This window comes from Mirounga leonina, unplaced genomic scaffold, assembly GCF_011800145.1.
Source record: "Mirounga leonina isolate KUSES-001 unplaced genomic scaffold, KU_Mleo_1.0 Mir_488, whole genome shotgun sequence".
In the NCBI taxonomy this organism is placed as follows: Eukaryota; Metazoa; Chordata; class Mammalia; order Carnivora; family Phocidae; genus Mirounga; species Mirounga leonina.
Window position 1 is genome coordinate 7,756,815 of NW_023270777.1, and position 24,316 is coordinate 7,781,130.

At 48.7% G+C, this 24,316-nt stretch overlaps 1 protein-coding gene across 3 annotated transcripts in view; it reads left to right on the forward strand.

The window, feature by feature from the left end:
• Nucleotides 1-24,316, forward strand: part of LOC118000091 (protoheme IX farnesyltransferase, mitochondrial) — a 137,656-nt gene that overhangs the window by 110,471 nt on the left and 2,869 nt on the right. The window contains exons 6-7 of one of the 3 annotated variants that reach the window (XM_034989635.1): nt 12,172-12,404; nt 21,314-22,829. In XM_034989635.1, the coding sequence (XP_034845526.1) occupies nt 12,172-12,404; nt 21,314-21,507 (427 nt within the window). In that variant the 3' untranslated portion in view covers nt 21,508-22,829. Of the gene's footprint in view, nt 1-12,171; nt 12,405-20,248; nt 21,282-21,313; nt 22,830-24,316 lie in introns of those variants that run through there. The other 2 variants (XM_034989636.1, XM_034989634.1) reach the window with 2 other exon arrangements.

Here is a 24,316-nt window from a genome sequence, read left to right on the forward strand (position 1 = left end):
AGCTGAGAATATTATTCATCAGCCAGGCCCGCTGGTCCGGTGGACAAGTACCCAGGCCAGGCGAACGCCCCGCAGAGTTTCTAAGGATTGTTATGACTGGTCTCTGGATGTGTATATACTGCAAATGTAATAAGAACATAAACATTTTATAAGTATAGAAATTTCTTTTTTTTTAGTGTTAGCCAATCATTTGAAGTGGCAGGAAGAACAAATTTCGTCTCAACTTAATAATCATGGTGCTAAGGTAGAGATTTGTGTTCTGAAAATCATTCCACATGACGAACCGCTCAGGATGAAGAGTCAGCAGAAAGGTTTTGCACTCGTCGTTGTGCTTCCTGGTGTTTTCTGGAAGGGAACGTTCCTTTCTCTCATTGTTTTAAGGAAGAAGAAAGCATTTACAGTTACTCTGAAGCATCGTGAGTTGTGACCATTTCTCGCCAGCCGTCCTGGGGATGGGGGAGTCTTCAGTTCCCATGTCCCATCTTATAACCAAAAAACATTCAGATATTCTCATAAATATAAATACAAAGGGTTAACTATCACATCCTAGTAATCCAGTCAATCCCTTGTGGCCACTTGAGCAGTAAGTCCTAGGAGCCAACACCTTTCATTAATCACCTGGAGTCAGTGAGTCTCACATGCTGTCACTTTATCTCTCTTCTCCAATGAGACGAGGTGAAAAGATCTGGCATGATGGAACGCCATTCCCCTTGACCGGTGGTACATGGGGGGTGGTCTGAAGGCGGTGTTCGTTCCTTCATGTGCGTGGTTTGTAAAGGTCTGTCTCAGCCAACATTTGGGGCGCGCTGACCTTGGATACGGGGAACAGAAAGATGAATAGTCCAGAGTGCAGGCATTAAAGCAGTTCGGATGTGGTGGGATGGGCAGGAGGACTGAAGGACTGAGATGTCTGTGAGAGCCAAGGGCATGAGGACCACCTGTGGGCCGGGGTGGGGGGCAGGAAGGAGAGCAGGCTGAGGGGAAACGTGCCTGGAGGACTTGTTTGGATGTGGAGGCCGAATCTCAGAGGCTGGGAAAGAAATGGCCACAAGAGACTGAAGAAAGTCCTGGAGGGGTCAACTCTAGGGCAGTGGAATGAGCGATCTGTACTTGGTGGCGGAGAACTTTCACTGGGCCGCTTATTGCAAAATGGCAGCCAACAGGCCAGATCCTGACAAGACCTCTTTTGTTTGGCCCACTGTGCATTTCTACTGTTGCCAGCACTTAAAAAGCAGAAAATGCTAACGTAAAGCCCCAGGTTTCTGGGCTTCTTTGCACATTCCCACATAGTATGTGCCGGTCAGACCTGAGGACCAGTTCCCACTGTTTGTCACCACTCCTGTTTCTTCAAGGAGGCCCCCTTTGCTCCTTAACATCGCCAGCCTGGTCCCTGTGGACGTCCCTGCGTCTACAGACACTGCCCTAGGCCACAGGCTCCGGTCTGAGCAGCTCTGCCCGAGGTGGAGTCCCCTGCACCTTCGTCTGGGGGTAGCATGCACCTCCAGGTACTCTCCAGAGCTGCAGGATGGGTAGTTTTATTCCCTACCCTCGCTTCTTATAAATTGTGTTTTATTAACGCTTTCCAAAGACTCCTTAAAATTCAGTGACCCTCACTTTACGGAGGTGAACAGAACCGCTTTTGAAATAGAATCCTGTAAATTAAAAAGGGGAGAGGAGGGGGTAGGAAAATTAAACCATCTGGCTCAACCGGGAAAAAGGAAAACTATTGAGGTGTTACGGGAGCTGGGGGTAGTGGAGGAGTTCAGGAGTTTGAGAAATACACTGAGACAGGACCCCCTACGCTAGAAACTTGGTTTCCATGGACGGGATCAGACTACAGAAATCACTTCTTGAAAATTCATACAAATGGGTTATCCTTTATTTAGGCTGAATGGAGGTAGCATAACTCAAGAGTCCCCATTTGCTTTATCCTTGAATTAGAAGGTGGCATTGCATCTCAGAGATCAACAGTGAGTAAGGCTCATCTTCACTCCCCCCACCCCTGCCTACCTTGCTTATCTCCCTCCTAGATTAGTAAGATGCAGTTGATTTTCAAAACTCATTCAGCTCAGACCTGCTTCGTTTTCTTCCTTGGGGGAGAAATTTTTTTCTTAATATAATGCCACAGCCCCACGTCCTGACTACAGTCATGCCAAACATATATGCTTATTCTTGAATTTATTTATTTGAGAGAGAGAGTGCACGCCGGGGGTGGGAAGGTGGAAGGAGAGAGAGAGGGTCCTCAAGCAGACTCCCCGCTGAGCACAGAGCCCCTCATGGGGCTCGATCCCACGACCCTGAGATCATGACCTGAGCCAAAATCGAGAGTCAGATGCTGACTCTTTTCTTTTAAAATATGATTTGTCTCCACCTTTTCTTCACCTGTTCCTTAAATTCTGAATATTCATCAGTCCTTGTGGTAGCTGTAACTTGAGTCTTGTTCAGAAATAGAGAACTCCTGACTAAGATGCTGGGGAAACATTTTCAAAACAGTTACCTGTAGAGACTTTCCCCCCAAAACTCAGGTCAGAGCTCAAATGTGGGATTTATACAGGAAATTAAAGCTAAATTGGCTTGGTTTGATTAAGGTTTGGGGTTTTCTTTTGTCTTTTAAAGAAGGAGATGTTATTTTGTAATTTAAAAACCATTTATTCTGGAAGAATGACCAAGAAGTATGAGACTAATTTTTGTGTAAACCAATTACCTACAAAGCTGCTTACAGTATAAAGCTTTCTTGACTTAATGTAACATTTCGTAGACCTCTCCGACACATGACTTAAACAGAAAGAACACATCTCTCTGGTACATTATTTCAAAGTCAAGTATTTAAATTACGTTTATTAAGTGCAATAGTCATCAAATTAAAGCTTGCATATTTTTTTTCTCATTTGTTCCCAACTTCTACAGAAAATTCCACTTCAATAGAGCCACTAAGGATTGGTGTTTAGTAAACAAAGAAATACAGTATTTTAAAGGAAGAATAAATAATTCATAGAAATGTGTGGACAGATTCTCCTTCCTCTAGTCTGTTGTTTCTTTTCAGGAGTAGCCTTGGGCAGGAAAGGGAGAAGGAGAAGGCCACCTGTGTGCTAATGCTCAGTAGAAAAATATCTCAATTTGAAATATAATTCTCAATTTGAAATATAATTCAGTTTTGGATGTGAGTTTGGAAATAAGTCATCACTCACCTCTCTGCATGAGCCATGAACCTATTTGCCTGTGTGAATGAATATGAAAAAATCGTTTTAGTTCAATGGCTAGATTCTTTTTTCTGCCACCTTCCTCCCTCCCCCGATAGTGCTGTTTTCCTTATTCATCCCTTTATTCCGTTTTATTGAAAATTAGAAATTGTTTGCAATACCATTACACCCCATTCATCTGCTTTGCTAATCTTTCCCGTGTCAGTAATCTCTGGTGACAACCATTTGCAGAGATACGAACTCCCTCTCCTTAATAAAGGCCATTAGAGTGTTGCAAACATGCAAGAGCACCAACATTTGAAAGGGAAAAAAAAAATGTTTTCCGTGTGATCCATTTAGTTTTTCCTGGTGCTGGTTTATTTTATTTTATTTTTTTGTGATTTATACAATAGAGTTAGATTCTTTTTTTTTTTCTTAAAGATATTATTTATTTGACAGAGAGAGACACAGCGAGAGAGGGAACACAAGCAGGGGGAGTGGGAGAGGGAGAAGCAGGGAGCCCGATGCGGGGACCCTGGGATCATGACCTGAGCCGAAGGCAGACGCTTAACGACTGAGCCACCCAGGCACCCCTAAAGTTAGATTCTTAAAGTTATTGAAAATAAAAATAGTTTTGCCATTTTAATTATTATTAGAAAATGCTACACAGGGCACCTGGGTGGCTCAGTCGGTTAAGCATCTGCCTTCCTGCGGGCTTCCTGCTCAGCGGGGACCCTGCTTCTCCCTCTCCCTCTCCCCCTACTCATGCTCACTCTCTTTCTCTCTCTTAAAAATAAATTAAATCTTTTTAAAAAAAGATGCTACACAACCATCGTACTTTTATAACTCACAATTGAGATGCATTCTTGAGTCTATATACATCTATTTTCATATTCTAATATGTATCCGTATGTCTTCGTAAGTTTGAAAAAATTAAATTGGGGGAGCAATTTACTGCAAGTTTATCAGCGCTTACCTTCAGTTCTCCCTTTGTCCTATTTAGATAATGCCGTCTCATTTTGCCAGTTCTTCTTCATGTAGCCGATGTTACAGTTTGAGAATTCATAGCACTCGCATTTGTTTAACGTCTACCTTCCTTTTGGGGCTAAACATTGCCCCGTTTTGTTCACTGCTGTATACCCACACTTAGCACAGTGGCTGACTGTACCAACAGTGAGAGAAATCGTAATCAATGAATGAGAGACCGCGTGAATGCGGGGCGCTCATTTGGTGAGCACTGTGCTAAGTGCTTCATTTACGTTCCTGCATTTAATTTTTAACTCTAAAGTACCTCCCGTTCTACAGATGAAGAAACTAAGACCAACAGGTTAAATAATTTGCTCAAGATCATACAGCTCAATGAGCCAGAGCCCCTGCCTTCCCCGTGGTCTTGTTCCTGAGCCTTTTTGTGTAAGCCACTTTGATGTGAGCTCCAACCTTGCCATCGAAAGAGCCCTAAGACACCCCCGATTTTACAGTTGAGGACACTAAGGATCAGAGAGGTTAGATAATTTGCCCTCTTTTACATAGCTAGTGCAAATCAGAACTTGAACTCAGACCACCTGATTCCTGTCCACCATGCTTAGTTAGTTCTGCTCCGGTATGGAAACCAAAGTGTCATACTATTACTACAAAAAGAACATGAACGCATTTTAAAAACATTTTTGGTATGAAAATGTGCTGGGAGACACAATAGCAGAGATAGTACAGCGAACCCCAGCAAACTTGTCACCCAGAATCCACAAGATCATCAAGACTTCAACGTGCTTGCTTCATCTCACCCTTGTCGTGGTAAAAACACTTATTAGCAGCATGACTAGGTTAAATCAAGGTGGATGGGGCAGAGGGATGTACCTACAGTTCCTCCATGAGTTGCAAACAGCTAGGCTGCTTCCGTGTATTCTTTCCTCGTAGAATATGTCAGGAGACATATATCAAAAGACAGCGGGAAATGGGCGACCCACCCAGGCCAGCTGCAGGCAGCACCGGAGGCGGAGTGGAGATGGAGGCCTTCTGTAGGCTCAGCCTCCGTTTGGCTTGGCCAGATGTAGGCCAGATGGGACAGCACCACCCTGGTGATGGAGGTGGAGTGGAGATGGAGGCCTTCTGTAGGCTCAGCCTCCGTTGGCTTGGCCAGATGTAGGCCAGATGGGACAGCACCACCCTGGTGATGGCAGAGTGGCGAGTCTCAGACTTTGGCAAGCCTCTAGGTCACCTGGACCCCTTACAAGTCCCTAGGTGATGCTGATGCTCGGGTGGGTCTGGGGACCACACTCTGACAGAACCCCAGGCCCCACCACAGAGAGTTCCAGCACGACCTAGGGAACCCCAAGGAAGCCTGCCTGGCCTGTCTTCTCGTTTTGCTTCAAAAAATCAGGCCTCAGAGCAGCACTTGAAATGGAAGCCACCTGCTAAGGAATTTAGATGATAAAAGGAGCCAAAGGACTAATGGGAAAAAATGTTCAAGAAAAAAATTTAAGCAAAATTTTTAAACAGTGAATGATAGAAAGGGAAGTAACTCTGGGCATGTACGTGTGTGTGTGTGTGTGTATGTGTGTCTCCAGATTTGAGATACTTTCCAAGACCCATCCAGAAGTGGGAGAGAACAGATGGGTTTTTTGATCAAGGGCTGAGCACTCCGATTAGGAGGAAGAGTATATTGAGTCGTTGACCTAAAATAACAAGAAGTCGATCTTGAACAAAATTATCCTTCAAGTCTTTGAGATGTAGCCAGGCTTTTATGTATACTAAGGCAGATAATCATAGTTGTGTTTAACTGAGATGAGAAAGGAACACACTTGACTAATCCTTTTCTGCATCAGAAATAGATCTCTTTATTAAAATGGCTAAATTTGTGGCGCCACATGGGTGGCTCAGTGGGTTAAGTGTCTGACTCTCGATTTCGGCTCAGGTCATGATCTCGCAGTTGTGAAATCGAGTGGTGCATCAGTTCCACACTCAGTACAGAGTCTGCTTCTCTCCCTCTGCCCTCCCCCTGCTCATGCATGCACTCTCTCCCTCTCAAATAAATAAATAAATCTTAAAAAAGAGATAGATCTCTTTATTAAAACTGCTGAATTTAAGCCACTTTAATATCCCCGTGATTGCTAAAGATTTCATGGTAAATCAGACTTTAAAAAATAGCCCAGAGGCTACTTGGGACACATTCTCTTCATCCCAGAACCATCACTATTGCTAGTGCTCTTCCTGCTTGCAGTGGAGGCTCGCCATTCTCTTCCTCGAAAATACCTAACACGAACTTCTCTCGTGAGGTGAGCAAATGCTCGTCTGTCTTTGCTGGTCCTCAACGGCAGGCAGAGGGGTCCTTGTGAAAATCACATCTGATTATTTTCTTCCCTTGTTGAAAAAGCAGAGAAATCTTTTTTGACCCTGCATTTGCCCAGAGGCGATGTTCAGGTAGATGTCTCAGCATGGCCTTCCCGGGGCTCTCTGACACCACCCCCCCACACCCCTTGTGCTGTGCCCCCTGCCTGAAACACTGCCCTCCATCCTTCCAGCCCCTCTCCCGCCCACCCAGCACTTCTTGCTAGAATCCTTCCCTGCCCACCCCCAACACCCGCACACTGTCCATTCGTGGTCCTAGAGTGCCTTTCTTTTTAACTGTCTCACTTTATAACAAGGACCATGTCTGTCTTACTGCCCACATTCTCTCCTAGGTCTGTCCGTGGTTTGTTTTTTTTTTTTCTTTTTCTTTTTTAATATAGTGCTCCCCATTGTTTTCATCTCAGGAAGTGCAATGGGTTAGTTAGGCTATTTCTACAACGGGGTAAACCAAAGGAGCTTCTAAACCCATAGGAGGTGGCTCCCAGTGGAAGGCAACAGCCTAAAGACTCCAGCTGCCCCAGACCCTCAGCAGACCCAAGAAATCAGAGAATCAGTAAGTCGTATTACAGCCGCGTGCCCCCACCTATCAGTTGGATTAAACGAATGAGCCAACAAATAAGTCCCGAGTGCAGATCCTGTTTCCAAGTTACTTCACCTGTGTAGCTGTCCCTTGAACAACATGGGTTTGAACTGCGCGGGTCCACATACATGCAGATTTTTTTCAGTAAATCTCTTAGAAAATTTTTTGGAGATTTGCAACAATTTGAAAAAACAGACGAATCGTGTAGCAGAGACATTTCAAAAAAATGGAAAAGTTAGGTATGTCATGAACACATACAGATATGTAGATACTAGTCTACTTTGTCATATACTATCATAAATATATACACATCAATTATAAAAAGTTAAAATTTATCAAAACGTACCCACACAGGAGAGGAACCATGAGAGAATGGACTCTGAAAAACAAACTGAGGGTTCTGGAGGGGAGGGAGTGGGAGGATGGGTTAGCCCGGTGATGGGTATTAAAGAGGGTACGTTCTGCATGGAGCACTGGGTGTTATATGCAAACAATGAATCATGGAACACTTCATCAAAAACTAATGATGTAATGTATGGTGATTAACATAATAATAAAAAATTTAAAAAAAAATAAACTTTCCCACACGGACATTTGCAGAGTGCACATGGTGCCATTTGAGTAGAGAGAAAGGTAAACAAATGTAAAAGTATCGAATCATAACCACATAAAATTAACTGCTGTAATAATTTCCTAACCGCCTCTCATCGCAGTTGTGGGGAGCTCAAGTGTTGCGAGCATCCACCTAAAATGCCGTTGGGGGGGTTGGGCGAGGGGCGCCTGTGTGGCTCAGTCAGTTAAGTGTCTGCCTTTGGCTCACGTCATGATCCCAGGGTCCTGGGATCAAGTCCTGCATCGGGCTCCCTGCTCAGCGGGGCGTCTGCTTCTCCCTCTATCCTTCCCCACTGCTCATGATCTCTCACTTTCTCTCTCAGATAAATAAAATCTTTTAAAAAATGTGGCACTAATCATCTCTGCATGAGCAGTTCATCTCTCCAGTAAATTGCGAATCACAGCAAAAAGGGGTCTCTTGCCGTTCTCACTATCACTAGTTAAGTTTGGGGGGAGTCAAAAGTTACATGTGGATTTTCTCTTATTTTTTTTATTTTTAGAGCGAGTGTGCTAGTGGTGGGGGGAGGGGCAGAAGGAGAGGGGGAGAGAGAGAATCTTAAGCAGGCTCCATGCCCACCTTGGCGCCCAGCTCAGGGCTCGATTTCACAACCCTAAGCCCATGACCTGAGCCGAAATCAAGAGTCGGATGCGTAAGTGACTGCACCGCCCAGGCGCCCCTGGATTTTCAACTGTACATTGGGGGCAGTACCCCATCCGCCTCACTGTCTAAAGGTCACCTGAATCTTGGTTTCTCGTCTGTGCAATGGGAATAATCCTATCTGAATAAACATGTTTTACTTTGTTAATTTCTGTTTTGTTTTTAACGCCATACCCAGTGTTGATACAGTTCCTAAAAATAGGCTTTCTCATGTAGTGCTGGTGGGAGGGTAAGCTGGTCTAAACCCTCTGGGGTATAGTATAGACTGGCAGTACCAGTCAGATCCCTAAAAATGTGCCTGTCATCTGGCTTAGCTATCTCACGTCTGAGAATTTATCCTCGGAATTTATCCTAATCAGAACTATGAACAGTAGTCTGTCTGTAAGATCTTTATGCCCACATTATTTCTTAATTTCAAAAAGGGAAAAATATGAAGTGTCCAGAAGGGGTATGTTGATTGAATTAACCGTGGTATATCCAGAGATACACCACGTAGGCCACTATGTACTATTAATGATGATGATACAAAAGACTTCTGAGTGGCACAGGGAAATTATTAAGAAATACTGAAATAAAGTAGGGAACAAAACCACAGTTCAGTATGTTCTGTTATTTTTTAAATAGATGTCATTTAAAAAAGGCAAAGAAGATATAAACCAGTGTGTTTCACTGAGTAATTTAGAATTTTGTATTTGTAATCTTCAGTAGTTCCAAATTTTCTGAAAAGAACAGATATTACTTCTTTTTAAAGATTTTTTTTTTTTTTTTTGACAGAGAGAGAGACAGCTAGAGAGGGAACACAAGCAGGGGGAGTGGGAGAGGGAGAAGCAGGCTTCCCGCTGAGCAGGGAGCCCGATGCGGGGCTCGATCCCAGGACCCTGGGATCATGACCTGAGCCGAAGGCAGACGCTTAACGACTGAGCCACCCAGGCGCCCCCAGATATTACTTCTATAGTAGATGTTTTAGGAAAACAAAAGCATCACAGGAAAGTAAACGTCACAGAGTTTGCAATTGGAGCACCTTTGCCCATAATGTGAGAAAACCATGAAGTTCACCGATTCAGGCCTCCTTGTACCAGGAGGAAAAATGTGTCCCTTGAGCCTCCAGGTGCCGGGGATGGTCGTGGCTACCTGGGTAAATAGCTTCCTTTTTCCTTACGTAGCTTGTCAGTCTCCCCAATTTCCATCCGTGCCCCTGAGCACACTGATGGAAACACCAAAATTAAGCCTCATGATTTTCTGGGATGCCTACAAGGGTCAGAAACTAAATTTCCATGTGAAATTGCCTATCTCAATAAATTAAATTCATGTGTGCTTTTCTAAAAGGGCTTTTCATAACACTAATACCTTTGAATCCAACTGGCTTCCACAGACCTAGGAGAAGGAGCGAACAACTTTCTTTTTTTTTTTTTTAACACAAGGTCCAATTCAGGAAAAATAAAAATGTTTATGAGCCACATTTTTCTCCCACCCAAAATAAAACTCGCTTTTTTACAGTCCCATAGGAAAAAAAACAAAACAACTGTTCTTATAAGCTATAAATGACCTTATTGCAAGAAGGACAACAGTTGTAACATTTTCACTGCTTTTTGGCCATCTTTTTCTGGGCATAGGTGAGATACAACAGCACAGAGCCATCCTCCCGATTTTTCTTCTGGAGAATGGGGCCACTTAGTGTGGTCGTGGGCTTTCTCTGGCAGGAGCAGAGGCACTGGGGGGAGTTGTCAGGGTGGGATGGACTGGAAGGACAAGGCAGGATGAAAGTCCGAGGGGGCCCAAGCGACTGCCGCAGTGGGAAAGAGGGACCCCGTGCTCCAGAAGAGGTAGCCGGGAGGCAAGGTGGAAATTCACCATTCACATGGAGCATGCTTGAACAAGCATCTCGGCAACAATGTATCAGCATATGTTCTCTTCTCCATTAAAACTCCTCGCGGGGCGCCCCGGGGGCTCAGTCAGTTAAACGTCAGCCTTCTGCGCAGGTCATGATCCGAGGGTGCTGGGATCGAGCCCTGCATCAGGCTCCCTGCTCAGCGGGGAGCCTGCTTCTCCCTCTCCCTCTGCTTGCTGCTCCCCCTACTTGTGCTCTGTCAAATAAATAAATAAAATCTTTAAAAACAAAACAAAACTACCCCTCTGCTGGGTTCCATCTTCAGGGGTGGTGGCCACAGGATCTGATCTGATCGAGTGGAATCGTTGAGCCCCATGCAGTTGTCTCGGAGGCAGAATTATGGCCTCCATAAGGAGAAGGCAGGCTTGAGGGACCTGCGTGGGTTTCTTAAGAAAGAATAAGTAGGGGCGCCTGGGTGGCTCAGTTAAGTGTCTGACTCTTGATCTCAGCTCAAGTCTTGATCTCAGGGTTGTGAGATGGAGCCCCACGTTGGGTTCCAAGGCGTTAGTCATGGAACCTACTTAAAAAAATAAAAATAGGGGCGCCTGGGTGGCTCAGTTGGTTGAGCGACTGCCTTCGGCTCAGGTCATGATCCTGGAGTCCCTGGATGGAATCCCTGGATCGAGTCCCGCATCGGGCTCCCTGCTCGGCAGGGAGTCTGCTTCTCCCTCTAACCCTCCCCCCTCTCATGTACTCTCTCTCTCTCTCATTCTCACTCTCTCAAATAAATAAATAAATCTTTAAAAAATAATAGTAAAATAAAAATAAAAAAATAAACAAACATGCATATAACTGGGAACTTCTAGATCCGATTCAACTACGCTCTCAAAAAGTCTTTCACAAGATTGCACAGAAAGTCCACCTTAAAAAGTGGGCCGTGATGAGAATGGGTCTTAGAATCGTCACTGCCAGTTGAGAGTTGTATTTGACCGTTACCACTGCGTATATAATATCGTAGGACTCCCCTCAAAATCCCGTCTCTGAAGCCAGCTGTGGCACGGAAAGAAACTCCACTGGAAGTGCCCTGTCACCGTGGAGCGGCCCCCTGGAGTTTCGCTGTTGGCACCGCGCTGGTCCCATGCTGAGCCTGTCATTCATTACAGATAGATGCACCCAGACACAGGATCGTTATCCATTACTGCTAATTGGGTGATGTCTTTCAATAAAATAGAAATACACAGGCAGAAGGGCTTCCAGAATAGACACTCGTTCCTGCCCAAATGTTACAGTATTGTGTTGCGGGCGGTTTATCTGTAGCTGTCACGTCCCTCTCGTTAACTGTAAAACGGAACCCTGTGTTGGGGCGCCTGGGGCGCTCAGTCGGTTAAGCGTCTGCCTTCAGCTCGGGTGGTGATCTCAGGGTCCTGGGATGAGCCCCGCGTGGGGCTCCTTGCTCAGCGGGGAGCCTGCTTCTCCCTCTGCCTCTGCCTCTGCCCCTCCCCGGGCTTGTGCGCGCTCTCGCTCTCAAATAAATAAATGAAACCCTAAAAAAAAAAAGGCAACCCAGAACTCTGTGCCAAACAGGCACGGGTCTGGGTCTGTCCTCACTCGGGCCGGTGGGGGAGAGCAGTCCACCCTCTCTGGGGCACCGAGGAGCCGAGTGCCGCCCCGCCCCCCGCAGCCAGGAAGGGGCCCAGCGTGCGTGCAGCGCAGGGCCGTCTAACCTCGACTCGCTAACTTCATCCCCGGCGGGCAGCTGCAACAGCCACAGCCAGAACGCCTGCAGACACGATCCCCCCATTTCAGGTGTCGCGGGGAGGATGCCGCGTAGCCGGGAGCGGGGCGGGCCAGCAGGCCGGCCCGGCCCCGCCACTGACCGGCGGGTGGTTCGCTCGGACGGCGCGGGCCGCGCGCCGCGCGCCTGAGTGGACTGGACAGTGACTGCCCTGTGTTCGCTGCTCTCTTTCAGCCCGTTGCTGGCTGTGGCCTTCGCCACCTGCTGTGCTGTCCCAGGAGTCGCCCTCCTGACCTGGGGTGTGAACCCGCTCACGGGAGCCCTGGGGGTCTTCAACATTTTCCTGTATACCTGCTGCTACACGCCGTTGAAGAGGATCAGCATCGCCAACACGTGGGTGGGCGCCGTGGTCGGGGCCGTCCCGCCGGTCATGGGCTGGACGGCGGCTACCGGCAGCCTCGACGCCGGTGAGTATGTCGCATCTGCTGTGTCCGCTTGGGGCGCCCGAGCCACGCCCTCCGTGGCGCCCCCTGCCGGCGGGCGCGAGCGCGTGCTAGTCAGAGGCGCTTCCGGACTCTGGTGCGTGCTGCTCGGTGTTGGTCTGTACTCAGCGTCTCGGCAGACGGGCTTCCAGAATTAAGACGCTCGTTCTGCGCGGCGGGCTGACTCCGAATGCAGAGGGAAGGGAGACCGTGTCGTCCGGCTTCCAGGCGAGCGTGCGCTTTCCGGGGCGGGGAATGTCGGGGGGAGACGCCAAAGGAAAAGCCGTGACTGCACAGGTGGAATGAGAAGCAGGGACCTAAAAATCACGGATCAGGTTGGGGCTGGTGATTCCTTCGGGGTGTCCCGGCACGGTGGGGGGCGTGTCTGGGACGGGGCCTCCAGCTGTCCTCTGGAAGCGGACGCTCCGTCGTGGGCGGCTCCCTGCCTCGGCTCTTCACCCCCTGGTGGAGGAGCAGACCCCCTTTCATGAGTTTCTCATTTGCTTTTATATGATTTGCTTAAATTGTTCATGGTGCCTACAGTAAAACCCTCGAAACACATCTGCTTTTTGGTGCAGTGTCACAACGAAATTTGCGGGGTGAAAAGAGCTCATTTTTACCAGGTGTAAGGGAAGCCTCACAGTCTAATTAGCCACGTAATTAGTGTTTTTGACCAACACTTAGGAAGGAAGTGGTGAGGTTTCCTGCAATATATGTAAGTACATATTTGTCACATGAGAGATCAAAAGGCATTGACCATAAGCCATTGCCCCGTAAGCCACATTTCTGAAGCTTTTCATAAAAGCCCTTGCACTCTGACTTGGCAAGCTTACCAAGGCGATTACACCTTTAGCACGATCGTCTCTGAGAACGGTTTGAATGTCCTGTAAATGTTGGAGTTTCATGAATCTACAAATAAAATATTCTAGACCGTACATGCTCGTTTGCTCCGCGATAAGCCCCCAAGCCTGAATCTTGTCCGTGTGGGAGCCGTGGCGGCTCGGTGGTCGGGAACCCGCGCTGCGGGGCAGGGGTGCCCCTGGGTTCGGAGCCCAGCTCCACCTGTCATCAGCCGTGCGCCCTTTGGAACGTTCTGGGCTTCTGTATGCTACTGTCTCCTCCTCTCCCACGCGGTCCCTTCTCATGGAGTTGTCATGAGGATTAAGTGAGTTGTTATTAAGTATTCCTCATTGGTACAGTAGATGGATTCAAACAGATCGAGAAAGCTCCTGAGATTTTATTGATTTGCAAACTCTGAGCAGTTTGTAATTGTTACCAGGTCTTGGTGGGAAAGACCGCTGGGTTCTTAGTGATGGTTGTCTTGGGGGAGGGTGGAGAAGGTGGGAAGCATGGGTTTGATATCCCTAGACTAGATGGTGTCTGAATTACCCCCCTCGTTTGCACCTGCATACCACCAAATTCCTGGTCAGATTCTTCCTCCTAGTTCTGCCTGGAGCCCCAATCTTGACCCAAACGGCTGTCGCCCCTAGCTGTTTTTTTACCCTAGTAAAACCTAGTTCTCCCCTCCTGTACCTCTCCAGAACTCTCTAGTGATTGCCCAGACGTCCGAGGCGGGGCCCCTGAAAGCGACCCCTCATGTGCAGCAATGTGGTGCCCCAAGTCACCTGCCTATGTGATGGACACGGCCCCACACCCTGCCAGGAGTGCCAGAACCTTATGCAGGTTCCTCAAACCCAGCCTAAAGGAACCAGGCCCCCAAAACTACCTTTTCTCTCTGGGAACTCCCAGACGGAGTCAGGGTGGGGCCAAGTAGGACAGCCCCGGAGACCGGTGTCACTGAAGATAGGTGGGGGCAGTCCAGTCCAGGACCATGCTGAACTTGGTCACCTCTGTCATCTGTCGGTCACCTAGATTCTTGCTGAGGGCTAGAGGTCTTTATTGTACTCCCAGGCGGTTCCCTCAAGAGGATTTTGAGCCTCAGCGTGTGTTGGCTAGAGTTGCATCCCCAGAGGCCAGAGAAAGAAAGAACTTTGCAGACGTCTTCTCACTTACGTGTTCAGGGACAGTGTGGATTTGGTTAAACTGCTAATAGTCATACTTAAAATTTTTAAAAAATTTTTTAAATTTGGGGTATAGTCTTTCTGTAATCCAAATTCAATCATTTGTATACAGATTCCTTAATGAGGGATAGCTAAGGGCCAGACTTAGGTTGCAGAGTAAAAATGCATGTTTATCTTGAAAAATGAGACCCCATCACCTACCCGAACTGACCCTGACATCAGGCAGAGCCGTCTGAAACAGATTGGTGTCACCACAGAGAGAAGTTGGTTGAAGAAGGTTGACCTCTATTACATCCTTTTTCTTCAAATCCTAGAGGCACATGGCAGGGCACACAATTATGGCTTGGTGTACTGCCTCCTGAATTCTAATTCACCCCCGGGTCCAGTCCTACACCTGAAGTCTCATCAGATTTACAGAGTGTTACTTTACATAATGCTTTAAACTGCTTCCCAAAAAAGGTCCAAAACAATTTGCTAGAGCAAACTCGAGATAAGCAGCAAGTCTTGGATTAAAATTGAATGAATGAATGAATCGATCAATCAGTGAATAAGTACCTTCCATTTTACAGCTGACAAAACTTGGTTAATCCCAAGTCAGTTGCCAAATATTTATTGAGCCTCAGCTATGTGCCAGGGCCTATAAAGGAGGAAGTGATCCGAAGAAATAAGGTAGAATCTGAGAGAATGTAGTTTCAACCTTGATATCGCTGGGATTTTAAGACACTGGGTTGAATAAGATTATATATATATATATAGTTTTGTCACCTTCTAGAACTGTACCATCCATTAGGACACCCACTAGCCACATGTGGCTATTTAAGTTTTAGTGTCAACTAAATAAATTTAAACACCGAGTTCTTCGGTCCCAGGAGCCGTATTTCAGCTGCTCACGGCCACACACGGCCAGGAGCTGCCGAAGGGGTGGCACAGAGAAGAGCGTCTCCATCCTTGCAGAAAGTTCATTTGTCAGTTCTGCCGAGAAGGACACATCGATGTCCTTATGAACCTGTGTGTCCCATCTTCCTCGTGAGTTCGTGCTTTAAATCCTAGGGCATCGAAGGAGACTGCACCTGTGGTCTCCACAAATTCTAAAGCAGTGGTTATCAAATTTGAGTGCACCTCAGAATCACCTGGCAGGCTTGCTAAAACCCAGGTCCTGGGCCTGAGAACTTGCATTTCTAGCAAGCTTGCCAGGTGATGCCAATGCCCCTGATCCAGGGACCACTTTAAGAACCACCAGCCTGAAAAGACAGAACGGGAGAGAGCTCTGGCTGTCAGGATATCTTGGAAATACCTCAGGATTTGGGCAGAGGGAGTGGGTAGATGGCATGATTTGAGACGCACACACCCACAGAGGTTAGGTCTCTCCTCTGGGTTCTTATCTCAGGGGACATGCTTGCTTTGAAAGCGAGCGCCCCGCTGAGCAAAAACGTGGCCCCACACGTTTCCCTTCTGTGGTATCTCCAAATCGTTTTGTCTTTGACCCTCTGAAGAGTGATCACTTTGGAGAAGCATATGAATAGAAAAGTCTTTGGAGTATTCCACTGAACCGCAGTGATAGGAAGGAAGAGAGGAGGGTGGAGGAGAGGCAGGGAGACCACCCACTCAGATCATCAGCCTGCTTCGTGGTGCAGGTATCAGTGAGGACCTACTGTGTGCTGGGCACTGAGGAATTCGGACTTGATTGAAAGGCACTAAAGACCCCTTGGCGGTTTAAGCAGGAGAGCAGCTGGGCCCGGAGTTGGGGTTTTATCTTAACAGTGGGCCGTGGGTGGGTTCTCTGTGGTGTTGGAAAGCAGTACTTTGCTGGGCCCTCCTTGGTCCTCCCAAGCCTGTGTGCCTTCTGTCTCCTCCTGCCCCCTCTCCAGTAGGCCTCTACCTATCCTAGGCCTGGCCTCCACCCTCCTGCCTTCCCTAGTCACATTTCACCCCTCAAGTATTTAGTGAAGCATCCATCAGCTCCTCCTTTCCAAGAGCACCTTGTGAACGCCCGTGAACCTCCAGGTGGGCGTGGATGCGGGGGGTGTGTGTAAAAGGGGGCCGACTCCACTGAGTGCCTTCCATGCCTTTGGTCCCTCAGTCACCCTGACCATGGGAACCTCCATAAAGGCCCCTTCCTGGGCCCGGAAGGTGGTCGGCAAGATTGGAGAGGAACAGCTCGAGGTGGATGGGCGATGGAAAACCCTACAGCCTCCAGACCTATCTAGTTGAGAAGAAAGATAAAAAACAAGTGGCCCTAGAAAACGATTTGCATCCCAGACGGCTTGCGGAGTAAGGAAATGTTAATGTTCCAAAGTACTTTTCCCCCTTCTCAGCGTCTAGATCATTTTGTGGTTTCTGTGGTGGCTACAAGGCCAATTAAGACCTCCAGAGGGTCTGAGCCCTGAAGAGAGAGATTATGCTGCCTTCCGTCCTCCAGTCAAGACCGAAAACCTAAAATAAGCATAAGGACATCCCATGGGGTTCTGATTCCCCCCCCCATAACTACTTTGTTGTTTCTTCACCAGACAGTGAAAAAGCCTTTCTTTTTTTTTTTTTTTTAAACTTATTTATTTGAGAGAGAGAGCACAAGCAGGGGGAGGGGCTGAGGCAGAGGGAGAAGCAAGCTCCCCGCTGAGCAGGCAGCCCAGTGCGGGACTCCATCCCAGGACGCTGGGATCATGACCCAAGCCGAAGGCAGATGCTTAACCCACTGAGCCACCCAGGCTCCTTTCTCATTGTTCTAGCTGCCCCCCTGGGCGGCGTGGGTGCAGAGCGAGTGTGCCTGCCCCGCCCCATAGGTACCCCAACACTTGGAGAGGGAGGCCGGATTTGGGTGGGAGGGGAGCCAAGCGATCACCGGATAGAAACCGGGAAAGCCAAACCAATGTGAGTTCTTGAGATCTGCTCTTTCGCCGCTGATGCTCTTCGAGCTGGAAAGCGCTAGCTTTGCACAAACAGCGCGCGGTGGGGTTTTTGTCCCCAGCGGGGCTGTGTTGTCACAGGCTGGGCCCTAGCTCAGAAAGCCCCGTTTGCGGCCAGTCGGCCTTAAAGGTAATCACCATAATGGGACTGTACCTGTGTCCATTTCCCTCCGAGACGCGGGGTTAGGCCTTTTCTCCCACCTGCCTAATTACTTTGCCTTCTTTTTTAAGCTGAACCGCTATTAGCAGAAAACATTAAAAATGCTTACCAGCAAAAATAAAAAACCCAGGAGGGCTGCTTTCTGGCCCCCGGTGTGGCCAGGACAACAGGGGGAGAAGTGACCTGCACGGGCCCGGGGAAGGGGTCGCTTTGGGGCGGGGGCGCCGCAGATAAAGTGCAGGGAGCAGACAGCCCAGCTCCCAGCGGGCCTGGAGCCACACGCATTAGGCTTCTCAACAGTGTTTACCTCCAGGGACGACTTCGTTTATCTTGGAGGCTTTGGGGTAAAGTACTTCCCCTCCTCCCTGCCAAAGCCACCTCTCTCAATCTCTCTCCCTCCACCGCCCCCATGGCTTTAAAAAGGCTCTGATTCTATTTGGTCATTTTCCCCCAATCTGACCCAATCCCAGGTTTTGGGAGTTTGTGGAATGGACCAGGGTGACCGGCTTGTAGAGTTGATGTGTAAATTGCCTTGGGTTTGTAATTCAAATGTTGTTGTGTGGTAAACATTAATTATGTCAGCCAACATTCAGTTACAAATGAGGACTCAGCCGTGGGCCCTTATCGGGAAGTGACATTTGGCAGATGGATGGTTTTAGTAACAAAAAAAGAGAAGGAGTTTTTTTTTTTTTTAGCCTCAGCTGGTAAACTACAAAATGTTAAATACTGTTTCAGTATATTTACCTCCTTTATTCCAGGATGAGAAGAGAGAATAGAACAGAGGGAATGTTCCATTCACTCGCTCATTCAACAAATATTTATCGAGGTCTTCCTAAGTACCTGGCTCTGTTGAACCCAAGCACTTTCAAAGAGTTCCTTAAGAACACTGGTTCAGTTTGAAATGAAAGTGAGTGTCTGTGTTCATTTTGTGTGAGATTTGTTTTCCCTAACTAGCCTCAGAGGGTCGCATTAATTAAGACAAATGACATTTTTAAAGACAGGGTGAACAAGGAACATTTTCATGGGAATATTAGCAAACCAAACAATATTAGAGCCCTATGCTCTTCGTAGACAAAACCCACAAAAGGCTGAGAAAGAATGTACTAGAAGTATGTGGCTAGACCCAAGACTGGGTATAATTGGAGGCCACCTGTGGTACGACCAAGGAAGTGTGCGCCGCGAAGTTGACCAGTTGATCAGGGCTTTTAGGGAGCCCGGCCGGTGCCTTCCTGAGGGAAATGATAATGCCAGGTAGACACGGTGCCTGGCCCCAGATGCACGTTTAGTCAATACTGTTCAGGGAACAGATTAGTATTGGGATAAGAAAGACGGAAATGCCCTCAGATGTGAGCTGGGGGAGTACAGAACATTGGGATTTCTTTTTTTTTTTTTTTTAAGATTTTATTTATTTCTTTGAGAGAGAGAATGAGATAGAGCATGAGAGGGGGAAGGGTCAGAGGGAGAAGCAGACTCCCTGCCGAGCAGGGAGCCCGATGCGGGACTCGATCCAGGGACTCCAGGATCATGACCTGAGCCGAAGGCAGTCGCTTAACCAACAGAGCCACCCAGGCACCCCGAACATTGGGATTTCTTAGAGAACCTGCAGATGCCCCAAACGAAACTTCCCTATAGGGAAATGATTAAAAAAAGAAGAAGAGCTCTGTGCTTCCTTCGGATAGAAGCCTCAGGTGACTCTGTGGGGACAGGTGACTCTGCAGAGGACGGGACGGTGGGTGGTGCGCAACACGGTGAGGGAGGGAGGGAGCCTGTGTGCTGGTCACTGGGCCTCTTCGTCATCCTGAGTCACTTCCAGAGAATTCTCCCAGGGCAAGCTGTCACTGCCTACTCCGGTCCCTATTTTCAGAGGACCCGCAGTCTTGCCTTTTGTCAGTGCGCAGTTGATCAACTGGCCCCCACACCCTCTTCCCTTTATGCCCAGCGCCATCGAAGTCTATTACACAGTGGAAGCCGACCTGTTTCACAAGCTCCTTTGTGTTCACCCTCAAAGGGAAAGCTTTGGAATCTGTGACCATGAAGCTTTGGGTTTGGCTCTGCTCCCCAGCCAGCCCCCAGTTTACATAACCATGTACCCCTGAGAGCACAAACACAACCAGCCTGGGAACAGACCAGCTACCAAGGGCCACATTTAGAGGGAGCCTATTGTACAGGGGAGGGCAGACCTCCCCAGCCCCGCACCGAGGTTCACTGGAGCTGTTTCTTTGTCTTTTCCAAGGCCATGGGTGGGCAGTGAACGACAATGAATGGGTTTGGGGTCGAGGCGGGAAGGGGTTGAACGTGAGCCCACCGGGCAGCAGAAGAAGCAAGCTGAAACCACTGCACCCCGTTTCAAAAGGAATTTTGTTTTCGGAGAGCACACACAGGGACTCAGAGCTCCAACTTGAAGATGTCTGTCTCCATCCTCTTGGGAAACCATGTGGTTGGCAACTGCCTCTGGTTGGTTTGCCAACAAAATGATGGATGGACGCTGTGGACAGGTGTTTCTCAACCCAAGCAGAGGCGGCAGTGGTTGAGGTTCCCCCCCCACCCCGCCCCTCGGTCCGTATGGTGTAAAAATGATTGATAGATGTTTTGAGAGGGTTTAAAAACGCATGTATTTGCACAGGGCCGCTAGGAAGACACTGGTTAGCCTTGCCCCACCTAGCCTTACACATCACTTACACACAACCTCTCTAAGGCTGACTTAGGTCTTCCTCCTCTGTTCCCCCCACACTCTATCCACCTAAGGTGATCTTCAGAGGCCGTCCTCCCGTTTCGTGTTGTCTCCCTCCCTGGCCAGACTCCAGCTGAGGACCTTGAGAACACACTGCACCTCTCGTCACATCGTGGGTCTCAGAAGACAGGCCCAGGAACAGCAGACTGCTCGGGGGTGGGGGCGGGAGGGTGGGGGAGGCTGAGCGCAGGCCTTTGAGTCAGTAAACTGAGTGCTCTGTGCTTACCCCACAAGGAAGGTGGGTTCCACCACAGCCCCCGGATTAATCCAAGTCTTCCTGTTCCGGTTCACCTTATCTTGATGAAAAGAGCAATTTGTTTTACATCTTTTGTAAGAGCAAGTAGAACCGTGTGGGGGGGGGTGGTTTTCTGATTACAATCCATTAAGGCTAAGCTGTGATTTCTAAAGCTCTTTCATTTGTGACATGAGCCAAACCCACACCCAATTTCCTCTCGCACAGAAAGCAGCATGCTACTCTTATGAAAATGATTTTTTTAATTATGTTATTTTAAGCAGAAGCATAACCGAAAATGCATATTGAGCAAAACAGAATACTCCAGTTGGCACACAAAAAAGCGGGCTTTTGAGAAAGGCGAGCAAGAGCCCACATTGGGGCCTGGATCATTTTAACCGTTTCCAGCCTGGTTTCCCGGCCGACTTTGCTTTTCCTCAGCTTTTTAAACACAACGGCAGAAGAGCTACTGGGCCCTGGCTTACCCGATTCCCCTCCCCCGGTTCTGAGTCTTCTCTTGCCAGGACACGTCTCAGCCTTGTCCACCCCGCCCCCCATGCCCCGGTTGTCATCCCTGAGGCCCATAATCTGTTCAGACCCTTCGGGTGTGAGGCCGGTCCCAAACAGTGAGCGGTTGCTCCCCGTTATCTCATGCTCAAGACCTCAAAAGTGCCCCAAGGCCCCGAGAATCTAACAGCGCCCCCTCTTTACTGGTCCTTTATGATCTCCTTTCCCATCAGCACACAAAGGAGAAGTCCAACCTTCTTCTGTCCTTTCCCCCTTTCCACAGTACTCACTGTGGAGACAGAGACTGTTTGTGCCTAATGGAAACAAACTTTTTTTAAAGGTCCCAGGACCCCCGATAAACCGGCAAATGCAGTTTCTCCTTCCAGCAAGCCCCGTCTCTACCCAGCAACATGGACATTTGAATGGGCGCCCAGCAGTCCGCTGTTACCAGTCGATGTGGGAGCATTATCCTTCTATTTTTTATTTTTTATTTTTTTATTTTTTTATTTTTTTGGGGGGGCAACATCCTCCTAAAAGAAGGTGCTGGTATATGTGAATATCCCTGGGTGGGCCCGTTAAGGAATCTTTCCATCTGTAAGAGGAGAGTGATGTCACCCACTGGAAGGTGGTTGTGAGCATGAGCGTACATATAATACCTGCACCCAAGGACTGGCATGTGACTGCCACAAGGCATTTAACTGGGATGTCTTGCAGGCACCTCAAACTCAAAATAGCTCCAAATAGAGCTCTTTGTGCCTCCACCGTGAACACACTCACCTGTGTGTGTCCCCCGTGTTCCCCACCTGAGTACGAGGATCGGTGCCTGCCACCCCCATGACACCTGATCCAGCCTATAGATGCCCGCGTGGCCCAGTGGTGAGCTTTCCACTTAGTTGGGGCATGGTGCCAGCCTTTGAGAAGGTCTTCCCTGAGCCGTGAGCCTCCAGCCACCCCATCGTGTGGCCCTGTTCTGACTGTAAACAGCACTCATTACTGTCACAAGTGCTCCTGTCTGTCTCTCCCTCCAGACCTGCAGCAGGGCCCGGTCTTGCTCCCCACCGCCCGTTAGCATCTGGAATGGCACCTGGCACATGGCAGACGCCCTCCATCTATTCACCAAGGGAATGGAGTCCACGAACAGTGGCTGCTTCCATTATTACCACGAAAATTGGAGTTATGTTTACATGAACTAAAATATATACGTATCAGGTTATTTATAGACTGGGTTAAAATGGATTGGAGGGATTTGCCAGAAACCCTACCGGAACAGGGATGCACGCATCGAGTCTTGGTTATTTTGTAATCTTGGAAGGCTGTAAAGGAATCGACAGACTTACGGAACCCACAAGACCCCATCACTGGATCGGAAACCTGGCCCAGTCCTCCGAGTCTGAGCCCGCACGAGTTCTCCTTGTTATGCCACAACCGTCTGATGCAATGAATTCAGAAATGGGCGCGTGTCTGCCCCGAACAATATGGGTAAAAGTCTCCACTCTATCTGGGAGGGGACGAGAAAGCCTTCCCCCATTGTAGTTGCACAGGCCGTGCTGTAGAGGAATACAGATCAGAGATTAAAAGAGAGGCTCGGTCCCTCTGATCCTCCTCGGCGTGGGCACCACAGGGCCCCTGCAGGACCTTGGAAGCCCCAGCTTGGTTTTCTGCACGATTCTGAATTATTTAAACTGCCTTCTCGCCTGCTGAGTTCTGTTTTCGCAGTAGTGCACCCCCCCCCCCCCCCGCCTTCTCTGAACATTCCCACAGACAAGGGGCTTAAAAGATGCTCATTACCTGCAATAGGACCGTGGTTACAGATTTTCAACCTCTGTGCCGGCCGGTGCTGGCCAGGGTAGATGACACAGTGGGTTAGTGAGCCCTCAGGTCCCTGACCGGGGACCCCCAGGAGGCACTTGGGTGTCAGGAGCAAGGCATAGAGGCAGAGCATCCCAGAAGAGGGAGGAAGGGGGAGGGGAGGCAGAATCCTAGTAGTTGGCCCTGTCGGTTCACAAATCAGTACTGGAAAACAGCAACCTCGGGTGGCTTTTAGTAAAGCCTTTCTTTGTACACGTGGGTTCCCGCCGATGCGTGTGAGGGACCCTCTACTGTGGTGGCATCGAGCACTTTCTATATTCTACTCCAGAGATGCAGAGGAAAATGAATGTTCCCTTTAGGAATTTGCATTCAAGCAGAAAACACAGGAGCACGTAATGATGGGACACCGGGGTTTACCCAGTGGTAGACGCAGGTCTGAGTAGCTTCCAGACACACATCCTGGCTCAGACCCCTCTTCACGATTCCCTGGTTGCCATCTGGATGTCCCAAAGGCGTGTCAGGCTGAACACACTCAAGGTCACACTCATGCGCTGTCCTCCCTGTCTCCCCTATTTGTCATCTCAAGGAATGGTATCTCCACGGGGCCCCTCTTGATACCTCCCTCTCCCTCCCCTCCTTATTTCACACTCACTCCCTGTCATGTGGCCTCCAGAAGGCCTCTCAGGTCCGTCCTCTTTCCACCCCACTGTCATCACCTTGATCCCAGCCCTTGTCGCCTCTCATCTCAGCCTCTGGTCAGGCCTCCCCTACCTGCTCGGGGTCCCTCCAGTGTATTCTTTCACAGATTGGTCAAGTGACACCACTGCCCTTTCTTCACGCCCCACCCCCCAACACGCACGTGTGTCCATGTGCACACACTCACACAGCCTTAAACACGTCACCATCTCTCCATGGCTCCCTGTTGTGTTTAGGATCAAACCAGGACTTACTTAGCACAGTCTGCAGACTTGGGGACCCCACCCACCCCTCCAGCCACACTCGATTCCTTTTTTGATTTTGATACATTTTTTTAAAATTATGATTCAGCCAGCTGACCTTTTTTTCTTTCGATTGACAGTTCTATGAATCCTAACACATGTTCTCATCTCCTTTTAATACCCTGACTACACTGTGCATCTTCCTGCCCCTTCATGACGACCTCTCCCTCTGCCAGCCCCCAGGAGACCAGGTCACTCATCCCGCAGAGCTCAGCTCCGACGTCCCTTCCTCAGAGACGGCTCCTCTGCCCGCCTCAACTGGGTCTTGTTCTGTGTCCTCATGGCACGAACTTTTCCTGCACAGCTGCTGAGTGGTGATGTAGATTCGCTAGTGTGGCTCTTGATCTAATGCCCCGGTGGTGAACCCCCACCCCCACCCCAGGAGGGGCACGTGTGGATTTGCGCTCGCCATCCTACCCCCAGTGCCCGGTACAGTGCTTGCCACTTAGTAGTAGGTGCTCAGCAAACACTTCCATGCATGAGTAAATGGGCAGGGAGGTGCTCAGCAAACACTTCGTGCATGAGTAAATGGGCAA